At 45.8% G+C, this 18,859-nt stretch overlaps 2 protein-coding genes across 2 annotated transcripts in view; one reads left to right on the top strand and one right to left on the bottom strand.

The window, feature by feature from the left end:
* Nucleotides 1–8,291, top strand: part of Shoc1 (shortage in chiasmata 1) — a 74,870-nt gene extending 66,579 nt beyond the window's left edge. The window contains exons 24-27 of the mRNA XM_055611611.1: nucleotides 1,477–1,608; nucleotides 1,797–1,946; nucleotides 3,337–4,255; nucleotides 8,191–8,291. Coding sequence (XP_055467586.1) covers nucleotides 1,477–1,608; nucleotides 1,797–1,946; nucleotides 3,337–4,255; nucleotides 8,191–8,291 — 1,302 coding nt within the window. The remainder of the gene's footprint in view (nucleotides 1–1,476; nucleotides 1,609–1,796; nucleotides 1,947–3,336; nucleotides 4,256–8,190) is intronic.
* A 2,577-nt stretch (nucleotides 8,292–10,868) lies between these two features.
* On the bottom strand, nucleotides 10,869–18,331 carry Gng10 (G protein subunit gamma 10). Its single transcript, XM_055611631.1, has 3 exons — nucleotides 18,217–18,331; nucleotides 14,457–14,588; nucleotides 10,869–11,655 (listed from the first exon to the last, which is right to left on the bottom strand). Exons 1-2 carry the CDS (start codon nucleotides 18,295–18,297, stop codon nucleotides 14,463–14,465), a joined length of 207 nt encoding a protein of 68 aa, XP_055467606.1. The 5' UTR covers nucleotides 18,298–18,331; the 3' UTR covers nucleotides 10,869–11,655; nucleotides 14,457–14,462.
* Between the last annotated feature and the right edge of the window lie 528 nt (nucleotides 18,332–18,859).

Raw genomic sequence — 18,859 nt, 5'->3', positions numbered from 1 at the left:
TCTTCTTCTTCTTCTTCTTCTTCTTCTTCTTCTTCTTCTTCTTCTTCCTCTTCTTCCTCTTCTTCCTCTTCTTCCTCTTCTTCCTCTTAAATAGCTCACCAGGTCTGACTTGTGCTGCTACATATCACGTGTGGCCATCCACTAGGGAGCATGGCGTCCCTGGTGGAGACTACATTCTTAAGGAAAACTGGTTCTCCCTTCCTGAGAAGCACCAGTTATCAGTAGCTCCTCAGCGAGGGCGGGGCTTGTGAGCCTCCTGCCCCGTGCCTTGATCTTGTGCAGCTGACAACAGCTCCTGTGAGGTGATGACAGCAGCAGGCCTGGCATGCCCAGAAGATGCAGTGCTGCCCAGTCTTGCCTGACCCCGGCCCCTGGGTGGGGGAGGGACTCACATGCCCCAGTGGTGGCTCAGCGCTCACTCCACAGATGCTGATTCTCACTCCCTGACGAGATTTGCCTTTCTGCGTTACCCACTGTCCACTGCAGACACTTCTGAGTCTGAACAGGGCTAACCTACGGGGCAGAGACAGGATTTCCAGAGGGCATGTTGCTATTACATACACTTAGCAAATAATAACAGTAGTTCAGCCTGGAGCCTAAATTTCCCCAGCCTTGGGCCCTTGTCCACATTGACAGTACTAGGCATGTTCCTGTAAGCAGGGCTTCTGTTTTATTTTTTTAACAACACCAAATTAATTTAGAAGTATCTTTCATGTTTAAGATTGTTTTTGGAAATTATTATACTGTATTTTTATTCTTATTTGCAGTTGATAACTACTAGCAAAAGCAAAATATTAAATATTAGCAGGGACTTTAAAATTGCTCTTAATTTTATAAGTGAAATAACACTAAATAAATTTTAAAAGACTTTATAACCAAACGCAAAATGAAAGTAAAGAAAAATGGATTCCAAAAATTAAAAAAAAAAAAAAAAAAGAGTACACTATTAAAAGAAAGAAGGGCCAGGAGTGGTGTCACATGCTTTAATCCTAACACTCAGGAGGCAGAGGCATGTGGATCTTTGTAGCTCTCAGTCCCTCATAGTCTACATAGCAAGTTTCAGGACAGTCAGGGCTACATAAAGAAACTTTCGCTTGTTGTCAGGTGGTGGTGCACACCTTTAATCCCAGCACCTGGGAGGCAGAGGCAGGCGGATCTCTATGAGCCTGGTCTCCAGAGTAAGTTCCAAGACAGCCAAGGCTACACAGAGAAATGCTATCCAAACAAACAAAACAAAGCAACCCTCCCCCCTCCAAAAAAGGGGACCTTCTCTTCAGAAAGAAAGAAAATTGATTTGGTTAATATCACAAATAAAAGATCTTGAGGTTCACAAATGCACAATAATAAAGTATATATAAGATGATAAGTAACAATTCACTACTTAGATTTTTTTCCTTTATCTCAAAATATTTCTGCATGCTTCCTAATACATCTTGCTTCCTAATACAGTCTAACATGTGAAATTTTTGTTTTTAGCTTATACTTGCCCCAGGAGTAGAAGAGACTGCTTTACTAATTCGACAAATTGCAGACCACAATTTAATGACATCGGAGAGAGATCCTCGTGAATGGTTGGATAAATCCTGGGTTAAAGTTTCGCCATCTGAGGTTGCTTTTTCTAAATGTGTAATTGAGACATTGGTGAAGCAAACAAATACAAATACCCTAACCCTTCCTGATAACTTCCCACACTCCCCAAACTGAGTCATAAACTCAATGTTTTAGCACAGTCTACAGGCTAAAACAGCTCACTCTCAGAAGACCACTGACTGACGAGGCACCACCCTGTCTTGTAGGAAGAGATGAGCCTCCTTGACTTTCCATGTGTTAACCCACTGGTAGCTCAGCTCATGCTGCACCGAGCACCTTCCCTGCACTGGCTGTTGAGTTCAGCTCCCGCTGAGCTTCAGGAACTCCTGCCTCAGGTCCCAGACAAAGTCCTGAAGGTGGGTGAGTGCACAGGCTCCCGGAGCCACCTGTTTTCACTGGAGCCATTTCTAAAAGAAGCTCTCTGGCTTTTCACATCACACAGGAAAGAAATAATTTACTTGAACTAACTTTCATATGGAACTGTCTTTAGCTGCCAACCACATTATACAATTTAAAGCTATCATAGATAATTCAGTACAGTTTATCACATTTAAGGCATTTTGAAATATCACCATTCCTAAATTATAAAAGGAAGTTTTATTTGTCTGTTTTAATTGTCATCTTGGACGCTTATTGCCTCAGTCTAACCCAGGCCTACTTAGTCCTGTAAGCTTTTAGCCATTGTACAATCTAACCCAGGCCTAGAATGTTTTCAGCCTCTGAGACTTACTGCTATGGCTCAGAGGTTAAGAGCACTGGCTGCTCTTAGGAGGAGCATCTATAATGCTAGAATAATAGATCACAACCATCTATAATGGGATCTGGTGCCCTCTTCTGGTGTGCAAGCATACATGCAGGCAGAAAACGATACATAATAAATAAATAAATCTTATTTTAAAAAAAAGCTCACCCTACTTGTTCTTTCTCTAGTTGATTTGATTCAGCTGTTTGGCTCAGACTCCTCTCCCAGCTGACTAATTCAACATGGCTTCTCTTGGCCCCTGAATTGCTCTACTTGGCCTCAAACTATCTCAAGCAATCTTTTCTAATCTTCTGGCTCCTCTTGTTCTCTGGTTCGTTCTGCCTTCACCTGTGTCTAGCTTGTTCTCTCATTCAACCCTTCTCTGTAAACCTCTCCTGGTAAAACTGCCTCCACTTAAGTAGCTTCCTTGCCCTTAAGTAGTTTCCCTTTCCTCTCTTCTCCTGAAAGTTGGGCATATTCTATTCTTTCAAGTCTTTCTCTGATTCGTCACTGTTTCTGCCACTCAATTAGACATCATTTTCAAACATGGGTGCTTCCTTCTACAAACTATCTTTACCCTCATTGTTTGGGATTAAAGGCATGTACCATCACACCTGGACCTAAACTTTTCTTTACCTGAAACTGGCTCTGTACCAGGATGGCTTTGAACTCAGATCTGGTTGCCTCTGTTTCCTGGTGCCAGAGCAGCCATTTTCTACAATATTCAGTTAAAACATGTTTACATTACCCCTTCAAAGAACTTTTACCATAACAGGAAAGAGAGCTTTAGTGTTATTGGTGATATTTTAAAATTCTTAGCGAAGAATAGTATTCACCTATAAGTTATATAATTAAAAATTCATTGTATTTGTTGTGAACCTTAAACTTTTCTAAAAACAGTATAAAATTCCATTACAAGCTAAAAATAACATGTAAATTACAATGTTCTCTTTTAATTACATTATTATTTTTAATTAATTACATTATTATTTTTAATTTTTCAGCATTTTTGTAGCATCACTTCCTTGTTCAAGATTAATTCTTCCTCCATGACAATCTCGTCTCAAATTTCATCACTTCAGGAAGATATGAATCAAACTGGTCCCTGTATTTCTCAGAGTTCAGCTCCTATCATTCAAGAACATGGTGAATATTATTCCTATGAAGACTCTGAAGAGACAGTGTTAAAAAGCACAAGTGCTTCTCCTCTGGAGCTGAGAGAAACACCATGCACATTGCCATCTGCAGCACCGCACAGTCAGACCAGCTCCTGGGAAGACACCAGTCGTAGCCCTAACACAGTGCCAAACAACCCTTTCCTAACTAATATGGACCCAAAGAAAGTGAGGTGGCACTCCTTCCCGAGCCAGAGTGCCTCAGACTCAGATGTCTTTTCTTTGGGCCTCACACAAATAAGTTGTGAACCCAAAAGGCTACCAACTGACACTCAGAGGAGAGTTGCTCATAATTTTGTAAATTATCCTGAAGCAGAAGGAACCAGAAATATGCAAGCGTCCACCCTGGTCTTTTTACCAGAGGTCTCTCAATCCCACCTCCATTGGGACTTTAAGAAAAACAGTGGTAGAAAACAGATTTATTCCTTCAACTCAAGCTGTGGAGCAGAGCAGACTACCCACCACAAATGGTTCTCTCAGAAAGATGGCTTCTGCAGGAATCAGCCAGGGTGTCTGCAGGATGAGTTGGAAGACCCCACATGCAGAAATTCAAACGCTGGGACTAACAGGACTTTTGGGGGAGAACTGCCATCTATTCCCAGTTGGGGTTCATTCTTTGTTTCTGATTCTAATGTGAATCAAAGAGGATTCAATGGCCTTAATTTCTACCAAGGGGCTGGAAACTACTTAGGACAGAGAAGGCTCCCTGTTTCATCGCCTAACTGGAGAGAGTATGAAACACCAACAGGTAACACTAATAGTTGATACAATTACTTTCAGTTAGAATTTTAAAAGCTAAAGCTGGGGGCTAGAGAGATGGCCCAGGGGTTAATAGCTCTCACAGGGGACCCACATTCGGTTCCCAGCACCCACTTTGAGTCACAATACTCGTAACTCCATCTCCCAGGGATCCAATACCTCTGGCCTCCTTGGATACCTGCACACACGCGCACACACACACACACACACAACTAAAAATAATTAAAATGTTTTTAAATGATAACTCTGTATTCAAATTTTAATGAATGTTTGTTTTAATTGACACAATGTTCTCTTAACTTTGCATTAAAGAGAAAAATTAAACTTAGTGGGCTAATAAAATATTTCAAATTCTTGTAGTATCAAACAAACCATACAGTCAGCTTAAGTTTAAAATAGCACTCAGGAGGCAGAGGAAGGAGTAGCTCTGTGAATTCAAGGCCAGACTGATCTACATTGCGAGTTCTAGGACAACCAGGGTTACACAGATAAACCCTGTTACAAAACAAACAATATTAGAAAAAAAAAAAAGAAATTTAAAATAAAAATAGCAGACAAATAAAGCAGATGACCATGATTAAACTGAGGAATCAGCCTCTTTGTTAAGTGTGCATATTTATTTGGCTAGTATTTGTTAAGATATTAGGGGCTGGTGATAGCTCAAGCGCTAAGGTGCTCACTGTGAAAGCAAGTTTGAAACCCAGAACCCATATCCATTGTGGCCATGGCCTATAATCCCAGCACTTGGGAGAGACAGGTGGATCGTGGAGCCCCCTGCCAGCCAGCCCAGCATATTTGGCAACTCTGGGCCAGTAGGAGATTCTGTCTCAAAAAAAGTCAGAATGGATGGATCACCACCTGAGTTTGTCCTCCAGCCTTCACATGCACAGCATTCATGTGTAGCACACACAGACGCACACACACACAATGCTAGAACCTAGGTAAACCTTTTCAATGAATTGTTTAACTTCGTTGAAGGATGTTTTGGACTTGTCTAAACATTTTATCATACCACCTTTTAAAAAGGACTATTTTATTTTCTCATTTCTAGTCATTATGCTTTTATTTCTGTATAATTTCTTATTGCATTGTCCTGAACATATAGAACAAACTGTTAAGATCTCTGAAGGCATATGAATGTAGCTTTGCCATAACAGGAACTTGGGAGTAAGAAGGAAATTTAAGCTTCAAAACTTCTTTTCAGCTGGATGTGGTGGTGCACGCCTTTAATCCTAGCATTTTTGGGGCAGAGGCAAGCAGATCTCTGTGTGTTCAAGGCCAGCCTGGTCTACAAAGTCCAGGATAGGAAAGGCTACACAGAAAAACCCTGTCTGAAAAAACAAAACAAACAAAAAACCCTTCCCTTTTCATATGCTCCTTCATAAGATCAGAGAAGGGTCCAGAAAAACACCTTATATTGTGTAAGTTGTTAAAAGAGGGCCTCTTAATTGGCACTGTTGATCATCCTCTCCTGCTCCCCTGCCCTGCCCCTTGCCTCCTGATGGTTCCCTTCTGTTGTTCCCTGTCTAGTAGCTTCCTTCTGTTTCATGTCACATGTATTGTATTTCTTTTATCCCCACCCCTTGACCCTTGGTCCATTTTGTAGTCATCCATTTCCATGGTCCATTTGATGACCTATAATAACCCTGTACAGACATGCACAAATTACAATCTGAGCACCTCATGAAAGAAAAATCTGCATGGTTGTCTTTCATCACTTAAAGTACTTTCAGTTCTATCCATTGTTGCAAATGTTACGATTTCATTTTTTGTTAAAGCTGAACAAAATCCTGTTGTGTATATACACAGGGACGCTGTTAGTTTGGTTCCTGCTGTTTGGTTCTGATGTTCATAACAAGAGTCATGCATTTAACTGACGGTCTTTTTTTGTGCTTTGTTACAGCTGTTCCATAAATGAACCAGCTCTAGAACAAATTATACATGTGAATGCTATAGGTTCTTGAACATGTACCCTTCCCTATATAATCCTCCCATTTTCTCGATGTGAAAATTCCACGCTGTTTCTAAGTTTTGGGGCATACAGAGATGTGAAGTGTTCGCGTGTCCGTGCACGCAGACTGACGCGTGTGCACATGTATGTGGAAGCTGCTGTCCAGTGAGGCAGCCTCTTAACTAAGCCTGGAGTCCCTGAGGATACAGCTCATCTAGCCAGCTTGGCCAGGAGCCTGGCTCTGCTTTCGGAACTGCCATGCCCACCAAGTGTTGACATGAATGCTAGAACTCAGGTCCAGACATTGCACAGCAGATGTGATATTGGCTTATTTAATGTGCTTTCCCATGGCACACCATAGTGCCCAAATACTTTGTTTAAGATACATCATTTTTCAAATCAGTATTGGTAGTCTTGGGAAGTTTATCCAAAGGCCCTAAGATAATTTTCCACTTGTCCTGTATATCTGTACTTGTGATCTTTTTGATATAACTACCTACTACATTGCTTTTTAAACTTATTTATAACGGCACCTAGCTCATTAAGTTTGTCATAACACTGAGGAACAATTACTAAACTTTTAAAATTTTGCCTTCTTTTTAAAAACTGATCTAGTCAACCAACGTCCATAGGGTTAAGATCTAGGGCATTTAAGGTTAATACCAAGTTAATATCATATGTTGTAGGTATTGTTAATATTTACTATTGATGTGTCTTCTGGCAAAGCTGCTGTTAATCCTAAAGGGCTGTATAACCAAATCACCACACAGAGACTAGGTTTCTTTAGTTAATCTAGAACACAATGCTGGGCAATAGTTACTCCCTCCTAAACCTCCAAGCCCTCATAGTTTCCTAACATTTAGATTTTACCCATTATACTTGCTTTTTGTGAAATCTTAGGTCTGGTTCATTCTCTCCACGCTGTTTCAAGATCTCTCCTCCAGCTCTGTTCTCCAAGCTCTCTCTTGCCCTTTCTCCCCCCCTGCTCATTTCCTGTCCTCTGGCTCCTCCCCTCTCCTTGCTCAACATTGTGGCTAGTTGCTTTATTTTGGCCTATTTACACAAAGTTGAGACAGGATGCTTAGAATAAGTATCAATGCAATATCCGGATTGAAACCAGAGAGTCAGGCAGGGAGAAATCAGCATTTGAATGAACAAGGGTAAGAGTATACATTTCAAAAGAACATTATACCAACAATCACATATAATAAATTCATATAAAGTGAGTCATTCCAGGTCACCTGCTATCATACATTGGGACTGAGGACGATTTTCCCAGAACCAAGAACAAATTTATAGCTTACAAGCAGTAATCTTTTTAAAACAGCATCCTAGAAATGCTGGAGTGCTGGAGAGATGGCTCAGCACATGAAGCGCTTACCACCGAAGCTGCTGGGCTGAGTTCAATCCCTGGGGCCTAAATGCTGATAGGAATACAGACGCCAAATGTGGAGGTCCTTAAAACCCTCCCCCTACACACACACACACACACACACACACACACACACACACACACACACATACACATGTTCACATGTAGAAATTAAGTTAAATAAAGATGGTGAAGTGAAAGCTAAACAGCTAATAAATGTAAACATATTAAACACAGTATGAACAACATGAATGCTATACAGAGACAAGGAACAGAGCATGAGTGAGCTTAAAATCCTTCAGAGTGAGCCCCAAACATTTCTACTCTCAAGCATGTTGGTAACCTTCAGGAGTTAAAAAGTCTGCCTGAGCTATTTCCAATGGCTTTATTTAAAAGGCTTAGAGCCAGGAGAGACTTCAGAGATCTTAAAACTTTACAGAAGAGGACAGTAGAGTCTGCGATAATGAAAGATTCACACATTCTGTGTGCACACTGATTTTAAACAGAAGCCATAGGGTACAGGCGCATAAACGTTTTAAAAACATAAACCATTTTTCATAGCTACTTATCTCAATGGTTTTCCTTTTTCTCCCTTTGGCAGGCTTAATGTACTCACAAGTACCACAACCCAAAAAGCGACGTCTAATGTACGAAAAAGTCCCTGGAAGAATGGATGGACAAACCCAGCTGAAGTTTTCTTAAAGAACAGGAAGGACAATGCCACATGCCAGGTTCTACATTCTTACAATGATCCAGTAACAAAATTATTTAGGTTTGACTATACATCAAAGAAAGTACCGTTGTTTCCACATGTCCTCAGTGTTTCTATCACATAATCAATTTTCATAAAATACATTCTATGCTGTAACTTGCATATAAGTCCCCTTGTCTGATTTATCAATCAGTATAAGAAGCACAAGACCCCAAAAGTATTGAGATCCATGTGTACCTCGAAAGCCTTGTCTTTTAGAAATTTATTTTTCACCCCTGAAAAATGTGTGTGTGCAGGGTGTGTGCACGAGTGTGCGCCCTCGGAGGCCGCAGTGTCCTAAGCCCCCTCACAGTCTCTTCTTTCTGTTAAGATTTACTTTTTACTTTTTAAACTGTGTGCCTGCGTGCTGGTGTGTGTACTGAGTTGTATTGCCTGACAGCCTACTGGATCTGACTTGTATAATGTCTGTCGTTTCCCCAAGCTGTAGCACGACTGAAGGAGAAAGTAGATCCAAAGATAACTTTCCTTCAACTTTCATTGGTTCTTTGTGAATTTGACATCATGCACCCCAATCCCACTCATTTCCCCTACCCTCGTGCCCACCCTCCACCCCTGCAACCTCTCCCCTAACAGAGGAAAAACAATCTTGTGGACGCTGTAGAATGTCACAGTGTCCCACAGTATATCCTTTTGTCCATACTTCTTTGCTTGCAAATGTTCACTGCCGTGAGTCAGTCTGGATCGAGGCCTCTGGCTTCTGCTACACTATCAATACTGGGATTCCTCTCAGATATCCTGTTGTCCGGTGTAATGTCTTGGATGTGTAGAAACACCCTTTCACACACTTCAGGGTGGACTAACTCAAAGCCCTCGATCCGGGCCTGAGAGGGATCTTGGCTGGCCAGCCCACCAGCTATTCCGCAACCACAGCGCCAGGCGAGCTCTCCTGCCCTGCTCTGGCCGGCCCATCCAATGCTGTAGCCAGCAAGAAGCAAAGCCAGCTCTCCTGCTCTCCTGCTCTCTGAACTGGCTGGCTCGTCCACGCCCATACCATCAGGGCCAGACTTACTGTGCTGCCCAGTGAGGTGCAGAACCTGCTCTCCTGAATGCTGTGACAGTTAAGGGCCTGGCTACCTCACCTGCAACCCCAAGGCCAGCTCTACCGTGCTGCCCAGGCAAGGTGTAGTGCCTGCTCTCCCAAGTGCAGCATGAGAAACAAGTAGAAGCTCTCCCACACTCATACCCAGGCCAGCTCACCTGCAACCCCTGAAACCAGGGCCAGCTCTACCGTGCTTGCTGGGCAGTATGTGGGGCCAGCTCTCCAGAGTTCTGCAGCTGCCTGCGGTGGCATCAGCTCTCCTGCTCCTATGCCCCCAGGGCCAGCTCTTCCATGATGTCCAGGAGAGGGCTAGGGCCAGTTCTGCACAACCCTCAGACATCAACATGTCCCCAGATGGCAGCCCAGACTAGGACCCCATCACCATGGTGCCAGGTGGAATCAGGCTACTCACATTAGGCTGTTCCTCACTACCGTCAAGTCCCCAGTTCTGCCTCTCTGCGTTGTGCCCATACCCTTGTTTCTCTTTTATTTCTCCACCACTTACTTGCTCCTCTTAGTGGCACCTGGGGTCTCTTGAGTGTCTAGGGTTCTCAGGAGGGTCTCAGGAGTGCTTTGGCCCACCCGTGTACTATGGCAGTGGGGTTGTCTCGGGCACAGTCTGCCTTCCCAGGCCCACACAGAGCTGGACTGGTGCTCCTCAGAGGCCAGCCTGGTTGGAGGTTTGTTTGGCTTAGTTTGGGGGTTTTCATCTCTCACTCATCCCACAGAGCTGGTGTCATCTCAGGCTCTTTTTTTTTTTTTTTTTTCAAAGATTTATTTATTTATTATGTATACAGTATTCTGCCTGAATGTATGTGTACAAGCCAGAAGAGGGCACCAGATCTCATTGTAGATGGTTCTGAGCCACCACGTGGTTGCTGGGAATTGAACTCAGGACCTCTGGAAGAGCAACCAGTACTCTTAACCTCTGAGCCATCTCTCCAGCCCCCCAGGCTAGCTCTCTTATCCAGGCTTCCTGGCTGATAATTCTGCTTTTAATGGAAAATTCTTGTTAATTGAGATGGAGAACAGAATATATATAATGCTAATAGTAGAAAATAGGTGGTTGAAGAAGAAAAAAATTGGTAGTATAAAATTTCAGACAAGATTAAGCATATAATAAAAGCATTAAAAGGACAGCCACATTATGATTAATATGGAATCCAGCTTACTGATATCTGAATGATGCTTGGAATTAAGGGAGGGTGCAGCTAATGGCTTCCATTTTCTCCATTGTGATCTGACCAATGCTCTTGTATTTCCTCTTACTTATTCATGGTGAATGCCATGCAGAGCTATTTCAGAGAGCAGCTGTGGCCAGTAATTGAGGGCTGTTTTTTATGTTATGCTTATATTTACCTCTGGAGTTATTAACAAAATTTAACCCCAAATTCCACCCTCTGCACGCAACATTCCCACTCAGCAGCAAACAGAAGTCCGTGGGAGAAGACAAACCAAAAGACTGCTGTCATGGAAAATGATGAATAGGCAAAACTTTTATTTGCAAGCTCTTCACAGATTATTACAAACACAAACTTTCCTTCTAAAAGTGTCCCCAGTTAAATCAAAGGCACATCACCCCAATAAAATACTTGTGACATGAATGTTTGTTATCATACTTTCACACTTTGTTGTGAACATTGCAATGTTCTGAATGTAGATCACATTTTAAACATTTTTTAAAGGCATAAGCACATTTTTAAAAGCTACAAACACAATTATAAATTGTAAGTACAGGAACTACAGGAAGATCTAACCGCTTCGTACAGGACGGGCACCCTAACATACATTAATCTTTCAGTTTGCTAAGGAGCAGAGCCCTCAGGTTTTCTGTCCCATGAGACCATCTGCTCAGTGAGAAGTGAGAAAGGTGTCCTTTACAAAATCAGGGTAACAGCTTTTCCCCGGTTTCGTACTTTGTTTCATCTAGTAATTGTAAATTCTTATGAACAAATTTTATTAGAGTATAAAAATGTTAGGAAAATTACAAATACTCAGTTTTTTAAGAGAAAATGTTTCCCTCCCAAAATGCAGACAGCCAGTAAAGAAGACACGCCTGTCCCCAGGCAGAGTGGCACAGGTCTCAGGCGGGAAGAGATGCAGCTAGGAAACTTGGTGGTGAGGTCAGAGCACAAAACAAAGCGTGGATTTCTGTGGACTTTTGGCGCTAGCACTGGCTCTGGAAAACGGTTTTTGTGGGACTTGGCAGCAGTTGTCCATCACTCTGCACACAAAAGCTTCCTCAGCGAACCTCCCTGTTGGAGAGAGTTTGGTTGGTTTTCACTTCAGTGACATTTACTTGTAAAGTAACTTCTGCATTTCATAGGACACCTAATATTCACAAAGTAGAAAATAACCTGGGAATACAATAAAATAGGTAAGCCAGGTCTGGGACACACAGCTCATGACAGTGTTTTGTAGAAGAACTGCTCTGTGATGTGAGACAGTCTTACTTACTCAAGGCATGCTCCCTTTACTATGGAAATTATGCCTGATCACAGAACCAGTTCCTCAACGTGAACAATTTCCTTTTACAAGTACGTGCAAACGACGACCATTTACTGTGTAAACACAAAATTTGAAATCGTCCAGGACTAATAATCCTTGTCATTTTAAAAAATTATGGAGTTACACAGGGGTGGGGACTTCCCATGACGGGCAGCTGAGCTACACTCCCAATCCTTTACTTTGAGACAGTCTGACTTAGCCAGGTTGCTCTTGAACTCACACGGTTTTAACAGTTATGAATATCAGTGCTCTATTTGCACGTACACCTGCAGGCTAGAAGAGGGCCCCAGATCTCACTGTAGATGGTTGTGAGCCACCATGTGGGTGCTGGGAATTGAACTCAGGACCTCTGCAAGAGCACACGGTGCTCTTAACCTCTGTGCCATCTCCGCAGCCCACTGGCAGAGAAGCAGGGAGTGCGCTGCCTGAGCATGTGCACGCTAGCAGCTCGCCCTGCCCTGCGTGCTGTGCTCCCCCTGCGATGGACAAGACCTGTATTTTTAAAAAGCTTTTAATGAAGAGGATTCTCTGCTGAATCTTCCCGGAAACAGAAGTATTTGCCGCACTGCAGCGCAGGGGTTGCTGTCAGGAGGCAAAGGGGGCAGCTTGCCAGCCACAGGGTAGAATGCTGCTTCTCAGAACACCGGGAGGCTGTGATGCTAGCCAATCATTTCAAGATCCACTTTCTAAGGAAGTCTGAGATTCTGCTGGTCATTCGAAAATAGACCTAAATACACACATACTGATTTTTCATGTCAACAGGTATGGAACAAATATTCTCCTGATGCTGGCGTTCCAGGATAAACATGTCTAAAAGTCCACAGCTCTTGACTCACATGTCATTCTGAATCTGTTGGGAATGGGGTAACATCTGGATTAAGCCATTTCAAATCTGGGAGTTGGAGTGTAGTTTTCCTGTTTGTTTAAGTATATATGTTTTAAGTATATAATTTATAAATGTGAGCAGCTCTCAGCCGCCATGCAGGGGAAGGGGCAGAGAGAGAGAGGTACACATACACAGAGAAAGAGAGGGAGGGAGAGGAGAAGAAAAGAGAGGGAAGGAGCGGGGAACCAAATGTCTGGATTTTATAGTGAAGGGGAGGAGAAGCCTCCCCCTTGGTTTTTTACTCTGACTGAGTCTCTTTCTGTTGCATCCTGGTTCTCATTCCTGCCATGCTTGTGACTGCACCATACTGTGAATTCTTGTTTGTTTGAAGGTTCCGTTCATGTTTCATCGTCTTGCCTCTCTCTGATTTGTGCATGCTCTAAATGCTGACTTTTTATGTAGCTGGTTTATGTTTAGTTTTTAACTCTTGAGGTTGCACTTCCTTCTATAGACATGCTTGAAATTTGCATTTTCCCCCAAAGGCTTTAAACATCATTTTCTTTCTTCTTTCTTTCTTTTTCTTTCTTTCTTTCTTTCTTTCTTTCTTTCTTTCTTTCTTTCTTTCTTTCTTTCTTTCTTTCTTTCTAGGTTTTTCAAGACAGGTTTTTTGGTTTTGTTTTTGTGTAGCCCTGATTGTCCTGGGACTCACTCTATAAACCAGGCTGGCCTCAAACTCAGAAATGGATCTGCCTCTGCCTCCTGAGTGCAAGGAATAAAGGCGTGTGCCACTACCACCCAGCTTAAACTTCATTCTTTTTAAAAAATACTTATTTATGTATGTGTTTTCATGTAAATGAGTGCTCTATCTGAATGTACACCTGCACGATAGGAAGAGGACATCAGATCCAATTAGAGACGGTTGTGAGACACCTGTGGTTGCCTGGAACTGAACTCAGGACCTCTTGAAAAGCAGCCAGTGCTCTTAACCACTGAGCCATCTCTCCAGCCCTTAAACTTCATTCTTATTTACCATAAATCATTTCAAATTTCTTTAAAATGTGTAAATATAAGATCTCAATGCAAAACATTCAAACTCACACCCGTCTAATTAATAAATCACCAAAAGGTGTTATCAACTGTTAAAACACCTTTAGCCCTATTCACACACATACACAGAGTAGCTACATCACTTTATCTTCCATTCAAACAGAGAGATATGTGGTGGGGGGGGCACTTTGGTCCCAGCAGAGGCAGGTGGAAATCTGTGAGTTCAAGGCCAGCAAGTTTGAGGACAGCCAGGCCTACCCAGAGAAACCCTGTCTCAAAAAGCAAACCAAACAGAGCTGTTTAGGGAGCATCTAGAGAGAAACCATAGCCCGAGGTAGACACAAGTCAGCTCCTCCTTAGTCCCAAGAGATGCAAGTCAGTTGCTAACACCAAACAGCAAATCACAACTCTGGGCTGTGAGGGCAGAGAGGGAATTAAGGTCAGGAAACCCTGCCAGTTAGAGAGCTCGTGTGCGTATGACAACAGCGTGTCGCACATGTGCCGGGGAGAACAGCGCTTCTCTAGCTAGACCCTTCCACTGCAGGGAAGCCACAGCCCGGAATCACCCAGCAGGCAGCGGTAGCATTTTGACAGTCTTTTTAAATCTCTGTTGCCCAAATCCTTTGGGCAGCTCCCTGCAAACACCCCAAGCCGACAGGGGGCAGCCTAACTCACCGGTCTTCAAAGCAGAGTGCAGGATCTGTGCTCCCGGAAGGGGTTGCTCCCAGCGGGAACACCGAGCAGCAGGGCGTCTTTGCAGGCATTCTGTATGCAGTACTGCTGAAGCTCCGCCGCGGCCTGGGAGACCTGAGGGAAGCACAAAGGGACACCGCTCACAGCAGGCCGGCAGCCCCCAGCCTACCGTGGACACCCGGCTCACAGCCAGGCCGGCGGCCCCCAGCCTACCGTGGGACACGGCTCACAGCCAGGCCAACGCCCCCCCAGCCTACCGTGGGACACGGCTCACAGCAGGCCGGCGGCCCCCAGCCTACAGTGGACACCGGGCTCACAGCCAGGCCGGCGGCCCTCTCCCCTCAACAGCCTGAGGCAGAACCCCATCATTATCAGCTCTACGCTGACTCCATCACTCACTCCCAGGAGGAAAGACTGTACTGTCTGTGACTGAGCTTAGGATACCTTTGGATTGCTTTAACAAAGGAAAGGCTCTAACTCTGATCCATTGAGAATTCTAGTTTGAGACAGAATTAGTAAAATGGCTCATTCTCATGTTCCCAGTACAAACATGCAAAACATGTCCTGATAATCTACATTTGCCATGTGAATAATTTGCTTTGTCCAGTCTGTGCCAGCAAGTGACAGAATTACTCTACTATGCTTTCAGAAAGCTCGGCTTGCTGGTTAAAGCTGTGTTCTCTGCAGCTGGGGGGTGGGGGGAGCTCGGTGACAGAATGCTTGCCTCGCACAAGTAAGGCCCTGGAGACAGTCCCTAGCACAAAACACAAGAATAATAATGCTGCTGATAGTAGTCATTATCATAATAGTAAACAAAACCAGGGCAGTTATGTAGTGGCCATGGGTTTCTATGTTGACATATAATCTCCACTCTGCCAGGTGGAAACTTGTTTATGTGTTTTATGTATTTTGCCTGCATGTACACCTGCACCCCAGCAGAGGGCACTGGATTCCACCAGACAACAGTTGTGAGCCACTGTGTTGTTGCTGGGAACTGAACTCAGGACCTTAGGAAGAAGAGCCAGTGCTCTTAACCACTGAGCTATCTCTCCAGCCCAAGAGGGTAGAACCTTAAAACCATTACATAGGTGTTTGCTTCAAGGCTCATCTTTGGGGGGAGTTTGGTATTAAAGTCATCAGGGTGGGGGCCCTTGACTAAATACTGGAGGCGCTATCTGGAGGAGGCCAGAGCGGGACAGACACAGGCATGCGTGCTCCCTGCCTCCCATCATGAAAGTCCCTGTGCTGCCTTGGCAAGAGGCTAGCTAAAAAAGGGCGCCATCAGATGCAAACCCTCTAGACCTTGGACCCTTCAGAAACATAAGCTAAAAAAAACTTGTCTTCTTCACATTACTCTGTGGCGCTTAGCAATTAGCAACAGAAAACAGACTAATAAAATTATGTTACGTCTGCCTGCCATATGCTTACAGGTGCTACCAAGCTTCTGAAAGGCCTTATGGATTTGCTTTTAGTGCTAACATTTTTAATTGGTAGTATATAAAGTACAATATGACCAGACTAATGTTTAAGCTAATTTTTTCCGTCAATTGAAACTCAGTGGTTTCACATTAATTATAACTGGAATGAATGGCTTTATGTAAGCTTCTGATTTTCAGAGAAATGCAAAACCAGTCATGCCCCTGCTTACTGTGTGTCGGGGAACTGGGTGAACTGGAGAAAGGGGAACCAGACCCCAGCATAAAGAACATGGCAGTAACAGTAAAGAAGGGGAAAAGCCAGCGAGGTCAGCCAGGACCCTCAGCAGGGTCCAGGGAGAGACTGTGTGGGAGAGAAACCCTCACAGCTCAAACCCTGTCGGCTGTCTCCTGCCAGGGAGGCTGGGTTGTCCCTGGGTTATCTGACTCCCGTCTCCAGAAGAGCCCTTGAGACAGCCCTGGGACAGGATGGTCCAAGCGTGCCAAGAGCTTCCAAGGCTGAGCCCTGAAATGAAGCTGACTACCTTCTGGAATGTGACTCCCTGTGAGTGCTGCCTGCATGCCCTGTTTCTGTTATCATGCACAATCCTTTCTCAAGTGTAGGAAGTCTCTTCCCTCAGTAATGTCCACAGGGTGCGCAGGCATTAGATTCAGTTTTCCTTCCAGGTCTGATGCCCAATGATATCGAACACTTTGAGCAACTCTAGTTTTCGTTCCCTACATTCTCTCCTCGGCCTGATTCTCTGCCAGGAGCTCCAGCCAACACCCATAACTGCCCCAGGCGGGAAGGGTGTGGGACCACCTTCAGTCATCCAGGGTGCAGCTTTATTCTCTTGCGCCGAGCGACCACTAGCTGTCGCTGCTCCCTGTGTGTCACCAGCAGCCGCTGACTGCACGCCCTCTATCCGGTCTGGGTTCAGCCTTTTCCAGCCAGACTTCAAGCTCCTCGGCCTCTGAGCCCACCCCTCCTCTCCCGAGTACCTCCTGCCCACCCGCCACCTGGATCAAGCTCCCTCAGATTCCTCGGCGGTCAGGTGCCGGCGAGGAAAAAGGAACCACAGTGGTACAGGCCTCCTAAGTGCGAGTTTAGGGTGTGACTGCTCGGGCCGGTGAGCTCCACTGTGGCCAGCAAGCACTTCCTCCGCCCTTTGCTAGTTCCCCGTCCACTGTCCTGGACGAAAACTCAGCTTCCTGTTTCTCAAGACTGCCACCACCAAGCCCAGTCATCTACAGTCTGAGGCACTCTGCACACAACTTCACCTCCCACCGTCCCGGAAGAGGGCACCCCAACCGTGTCCCCTCTACATTCACCTTGCCTCCACTGGTTTCTTTCCTTGACAAAACAACGACAAAATAAATAAATCCTTCCTGTCACCCAAAACCCTCTTTATTTTCCGAGTAAAAAAGGGAGCTAGTTCCTCTTTAGAAGTGGGCATTTTTCTAACTTGGGCCTCTTACGAAACCCAGAGCCTGCTTCCGCCACACCTTATTGTAACCGCCGGTCCCTTTACCCTGTAAACCTGGTTATCTGAAATCACTGTTTACTGGTTAGTTTACGGTATCGGCCCGAATGCCCTTTTCCCTGGAGCGGACACCACTGAGGAAACTGACCGGCACGCCTTCCCGCACACAGCGAATCACCTTAGCTGGCAAGCACACATTCAGCCCACGGAGTAAACACTGCCTGTGTCCGTGTTCTATCTCACGGGGGCCTGTCTGTCTGTCTGTGCACCGTGCCTGGTGCCTGAGGAGGCCAGAAGAGGGCATCGGGTCCCTTGAAACTGAAGTCACAGAAGCTGTGAGCCGGGAACTGAACCTGAGTCCTCCAAAACAGCTCTTCACCGCGGCACCTTCTCTCCAGCTCTATCTTTTACCGGTTTGTCTGACAATCCCTCCCACATCTCTGTCTTCTGGTGTACCCGGGGGCCGCTCTGCGTCTATTTCACGCTCGTATGTTTTAGTGGCCTCTTTCGGCCTTGCGCCGAGGGCTTCCGTGCACACAGCGAAATCTCTCCTGGGTGTCTCCGTAAAATCCACCGATCAGAACGGAACTCTGCTCCCCAAACTCTCCCCGTCGGCGCCCGCTCGGCGGTGGCGGCTGAGGAAGGCCGAGCGTCCTCCTCCCGCCTCGCTCGCTCGTTCCTCCGGCGGCCCCCGGCCCCGGCCGCCAGCGTGTCGCCCGCTCGGCGCTGACACGCCCACGGGGCCCTCCGACCGGGGCCGCGTCGCCGCGAGCGCCCGCGGGAGCCTGGGGACCCGCCCCGCGCGGCTCGCGGGCACCGAGGCCCCGGCGCGCGGACGCTCACCTTGATCCGCTCCACGCCGGCCTCCAGCTTGAGCTGCTCCACCAGGCGCTGCAGGGCGCTCACGCTGGCCCCGGAAGACATGGCGGCGACGGCTGCGCGCGGCGGCCCGGCTGGGCGGATCCGCGGCCGAGCGGGGCGCCGCCCCGGGGCGGGGAAGCCGCCGCGCCCGCCCCGCCGTCCCCCGGCGAGCCCGCCCAGGTGGCGCCTGCGCCGCCAGGGAAGAGCGAGCGATGCTCGTCTCGGCGTGGATACCCCTCGTCGGGCTCCGAAGAAAACCCGCGCTTTCGTTCCACCCTGCTAGACAACTCAGCCCCCAAAATACCGTGTTCTTACGGTTGTGGGGGAGCGGGTAGACGCCACAAACGGAGGCTGGCTTGTAGTGGACACCAGCCTTCCCTTAATGGCTGCTTGAAAGGGATTTGTTGCTGAAGTACCCTATTCCCGGCTGCTGAGTCTTCTCTGGACCTAAGGCACATCCAGAACAAGGTCACGCACAAAAACACACCCATAGTCGGTCTTCAGTGAGGTTTTCTTTTTTTCACTCTCAACCCTTCACATTGAGGCGTAGGAATTGATCATCCCTTTGGGGGTCATCTGAGGTCCTATGGCCGCTGCATCTCAGGTCACACACACACACACACAC

Source organism: Psammomys obesus, unplaced genomic scaffold (genome assembly GCF_907164565.1).
Source record: "Psammomys obesus unplaced genomic scaffold, mPsaObe1.curated_primary_1811, whole genome shotgun sequence".
In the NCBI taxonomy this organism is placed as follows: domain Eukaryota; kingdom Metazoa; phylum Chordata; class Mammalia; order Rodentia; family Muridae; genus Psammomys; species Psammomys obesus.
Note: the sequence above shows the minus strand (reverse complement) of the source record. Positions and strands in the feature narration are given on the sequence as shown.

Bases quoted from the DNA above. Each gene is read 5' to 3' on its own strand.
- Gng10 (XM_055611631.1), bottom strand. From the start codon at position 18,297: ATGTCTTCCGGGGCCAGCGTGAGCGCCCTGCAGCGCCTGGTGGAGCAG. The intron at 14,589-18,216 runs GTGAGCGTCCGC...TGCTTCCCTCAG, and splicing joins CCGGCGTGGAGCGGATCAAG to GTCTCCCAGGCCGCGGCGGA.